The sequence below is a fragment of the Corvus brachyrhynchos genome, unplaced genomic scaffold (genome assembly GCF_000691975.1).
Source record: "Corvus brachyrhynchos isolate BGI_N302 unplaced genomic scaffold, ASM69197v1 scaffold158, whole genome shotgun sequence".
Taxonomy (NCBI): domain Eukaryota; kingdom Metazoa; phylum Chordata; class Aves; order Passeriformes; family Corvidae; genus Corvus; species Corvus brachyrhynchos.
This window is the reverse complement of record NW_008239756.1, coordinates 207,694-211,904: the sequence shown is the minus strand read 5'-3', so window position 1 is coordinate 211,904 and position 4,211 is coordinate 207,694. Positions and strand designations below refer to the sequence as shown.

At 64.2% G+C, this 4,211-nt stretch overlaps 1 protein-coding gene across 1 annotated transcript in view; it reads right to left on the bottom strand.

Annotated features, from left to right (window-relative positions):
- Positions 1–918: 918 nt before the first annotated feature.
- The window catches only part of PDE4C (phosphodiesterase 4C), a 6,695-nt gene continuing 3,402 nt past the window's right edge, over positions 919–4,211 (bottom strand). Inside the window, 10 exon segments of the mRNA XM_017742458.1 lie at positions 919–1,737; positions 1,739–2,109; positions 2,182–2,364; positions 2,524–2,646; positions 2,730–2,884; positions 2,967–3,066; positions 3,150–3,314; positions 3,385–3,483; positions 3,567–3,745; positions 4,178–4,208. Coding sequence (XP_017597947.1) covers positions 1,608–1,737; positions 1,739–2,109; positions 2,182–2,364; positions 2,524–2,646; positions 2,730–2,884; positions 2,967–3,066; positions 3,150–3,314; positions 3,385–3,483; positions 3,567–3,745; positions 4,178–4,208 — 1,536 coding nt within the window. The 3' untranslated portion in view covers positions 919–1,607.

Below are 4,211 nucleotides of genomic sequence, written 5' to 3'. Positions count from 1 at the left end.
GGGGGACTCCGTGGTTTCTGTCCCGGTGCAGCTCTTTGCTCCTGGCCAGGCTCATCCCACACCCACAGCCCTGGAAGGACCGAGGCGCACACGGTGGGCACGGGGTGGGCAGTGGGGAGATTGACCACAGCCCCCAGTGACAGCGGGATGGCACGGACAGTCCAGCATGGGATGGACGCAGCCGTGGGGATGGACACAGGCTCAGGGATGGATGCAGGCTCAGGGATGGATGCAGGCTCAGGGATTGACCTGGCTGCTGTGGGCATTTTCCATCACCTTCCCCAGGCAACAGCCCCACCACCCTCCTCATGCTGCAGCCCCTCGGCCAGGAAAGGGGGGAAAAGGGCTTTTTCCACCAGCTCCTGCCCCGCTCCAGCCCAGCAGAGTCTGGCATGGATCTGGGTTCAAGGAGTTCTGAGAGCACAAAGCCTTGGCTGATCCTCTCCAAAAGGAAGAGACCAGGAGATAATCCAGCACCCACCAGGGATGGCACGGAGCCACCACCACCCTGTGCAGCAGCCGGCACTCCCGGCTGGAAAACCTCTGGGCTGGGAAAGAACCATCGAGCTCCCCAGGCCCAGCAAGGGGAGCGCAGGGCTGGCAGGGGGCGAGGGCCCCACGTGCCAGGGCAGTGCCACGGGTGGGGACGTGTTTGTGGAGATAAATCAGCGCTGCGAGCAATGCGGAAGAGCCGGGAACGGGCTCCGCACCGCGCCAAGCCGGCGATTAAATATTTACCTTAGCAGGTCGTGTTTGCCAGTGATGGATCGGCGTTTCCAGGGAGGAGCTCGCTTTTGTTCCAGCACGGAGCCAGGCCCTGCCCGGTGCCCGGCGGGAGACGGGGCCACCAACCACGCCGGTCCCTGGGGACATTGGCTGCAGCTCCCGTGACACAAAGAGGCGCTTACAAGGCTCATGTTTAGGGTGGAACAAACCGGGTTTAATCTCTGGAAGGTGAAGGAAGAATCCCGAAGGACCCTGCCCCAGGCAGGACACCGGAGACATGGGGGGGGTGTCCGAAATGTGCAATACAAATGGCATTTTGAGTGATCGCAGAGCAGAAATGCAACTTTCTTCCCCAAAAATGCGCCTTTCCGCCCCAAAAATGTGTGCGAGCCTCGAGGAGGCTCGTAGTAAAAAGTGAGCTACAAAAGGCTTTAAAAAGTGAACCTGTCCCCAAATAAATAAACCACTGAGTCGTGCCCGTGTTGTGTGCCGCTGCCTGGGGGTGACACCAGCACCCTTCGCCCACCTCATCCCACCATGGGGCTGCTGTCCTGCAGGGGCACACCTGGAAAGGTGCTGGAATGCTCCTTCCTGGAGCCTTGCAGGGCGTGATGTCCCCAGGGCTGGGCTGGGGCCGGAGCACGGTGTTCCCACACCCTGTCTGAAGGGGACAGGGACCTTTCCCAGCAGCTGGTGGGAGCAGGGAGAAGGCCGGCATGGTCCTCGTGCCTGTCAGGACCTGCCCAGCTCCCGAACAGGGACACAACCTGGGTGCCTCCGTGTCCCTCCAGTGCCAGTGCTCCCCGCTGTCCCCAGCACCGCTCGGGGCAGTGCCCAGTCCCACGTCCCCTGGCAGCGAGGGGACCCACGGGCCGATGCCGCTACGTGCCCAGGGACAGGAATGTGACATTGCCCTCCGTGTCCAGGCACAGCCCCTGGCTACCCTCAGGCCCGGAGCACCCGCTGCCACCGTCCTTCGGCAGCGTCCCCTCTCGGTGTGCTCCGTGCCCGGGGGCGGGGCACAGGCGAGTCCCGGTCCCCGGCGCCGGGGGACAGGCGCTTGGTGTCGGCCGACTCCGAGTCATCCGTGCCCGGTGTCTTGGAGCCGCTGTTGTCCTCGTCCAGGGGGCTCTCGGTGCCCTCCAGCTCCGTGTCCGACTCGCCCTCCTCCTCCTCCTCCAGCGTTAGCTCGAACTGGAACTTGTCGGTGGTGGCGGGGGACACTGTGGCTCCCTCGGGCGGAGGGGAGGGGCTGCGCGGGATCATGCTCTGGTACCACTCCCGGTTGTCCTCCAGCGTGTCCAGCAGCTCCTGGGCGTCGGGGTGCACGAGGTCGGCCCACGTCTCCCACAGCGGGTGGGCGATGAAGTCGATGAATCCCACCTGGGGAGAGGCAGAGCTGAGCCCCCTGCCCGGCCCTGCGCCCCCCGCCCTGTCCCCAGGCTGCCGTCCCACCTGGGACTTCTCCACAGAGGCCGTGTGCTTGTCACACATGGGGCTGATCTCCATGCCCTTCTCCCGCTCCCGGTCTCCTTGGTGGAAGAACTCCACCATGATGCGGTCGGTCCACTGCCGGTACAGCTCCAGCGGCTTCGTGGGGTTGCTGAGGTCGGCGCAGTGCACCATGTTCTGCAGCACCTGCGGGCACGGACACCGTGTCCTCTGTCCCCCAGGGCCACCCACGCTGTGCCACGAACTCGCTTGGCCCCCCAGTTGGCGTCGGGAGAGTGGTGGCACCAAACGGGACATCCCGGCAGGCCAGAGCCAGGATGGACACCTGCAGTGCCGTGTCCCCACCTGGATCCGGTCGGAGTAGTTGTCCAGCAGCAGAACCCCCAGGCTGGTCACCTTCTTGGTCTCCACCATGGTCTTCAGATCCGCCAGCAGGTTCATGTGCTTGGACATGTCCGTGGCCAACACCTGGGCAGGGTGAGGTGGGAATGGGGCTCAGGCTGACCCCCCAGCCCAGACCCCCACCCTGGGGTGGTCCAGCTCCCCCGTACCATGTCGATGACCATTTTACGGAGTGTCTGCCTCTGCTTCCTGCTCAGGTTCTGGAAGATGTCGCAGTTCTCCTCCTGGAGGAGCTTGAAGCCCACGGCCAGGTGGTGATTCTCCAGCACCGAGGCATCGTTGTACATCAGGGCAAGCTCTGAGTCTGCGAGATGGCACTGGTCACCCCGGGGTCACTCCTGGGGTCCCCCATTATCCCCCAGGTCCATCCCTGTGCCCCAGCTCACTGGTGTTGATGAGGAACTGGTTGGAGACCCCAGGGTGGTCAACATCATGGATGGCGCTGGCGAAGATGGCAGCCATGATCTCCAGGTCCGTGAAGACAGCCTGGGAATGGTGGGAAAAGGCATTGGGGACGCGTGACGGCCCCGCCAGGCACACTTGGGTGGCCTCAGGTGAGCAGGAATCACCTCCAGCGCGGGTGTGGAGAGGAGGACGTGCGTGGACTGCGCCACGTCGGCGGCGTGCAGGTTGTTGTGGTAGGCCACGTCGGCGTGGTAGTGGTCCTCCAGCGTCAGCATGTAGGTGATGAAGGTGTTGACGGGGATGCGGAAGGTCTTCATCAGGTCACGCTCCTGCGGGAGACGGGAGGTGGCTCGTCCCCATCCGGGCACGGGGACAGGGACATCCCGGTGGGATGCTCACCTGGAAGATGCTGTACATGATGACGGTCAGCGGGCGGTTCCCCGAGTACTCGGCCACTTTGAACACGTTGAGCCCCCACTTGTTGGTGTCCTCCAGCTCCTGGGGACCAGAGGGACAGAGATCCATGGGGGGCTGGCGCTGGGGACCCCACGGTCGGGTGGGTCACCCCTGCCAGGGCCCACCTTGGCCAGCAGCGCCTCGTGGTCCGTGCGCACCCCAAAGCGGGGGATGCCGGCGGCGGCCAGGCTGGAGCTGTGCGTGAGCTTCCTGACACCGCTGATCTGGGACATGGGGCGCTTCCTCCGCTCCTTCTCCTTGTCCTTGGCCAGCGCCGAGGGGATCTCCACCTCGTGCTGCTTGTCTGGGGTGACATGGGGGGCCATGAGCAGGGCAGGAGCACAAATTCCTCTGCCAGCATCCCCCTGGGTCACGCTGAGGACAGGCACAGGTCACACCGTGACAATTTGGGGGGCTGCAGCACTTTCCCTCACCCGCATCCACAGGCCTGGACACTCCTTCAGGGACACCAGAACGGCCCCAACAGCCCCAGTGCACCAGTATGCACCAGTATGCACCAGCACCCCCAGCCAGGACAAAAGCTGTGACACCTCTGAGGCACCAAATCCCACTGGGACACCTGGGAAACCCCCCTGCTCCCCCCATTCCGTTCCTCCACAAGAAACAAGTGGGACTCTCCACTTGCATCACTCCGGTGGACACCCCAGGACCCCGGGGGCACAAAGCCCACCCTGCTGCCAGCAGAGAGGTGACCCCAGGGCAGGGGGGTCCTCACCCAGGAAGGTGCTGGAGATGTACTCGGAGACCTG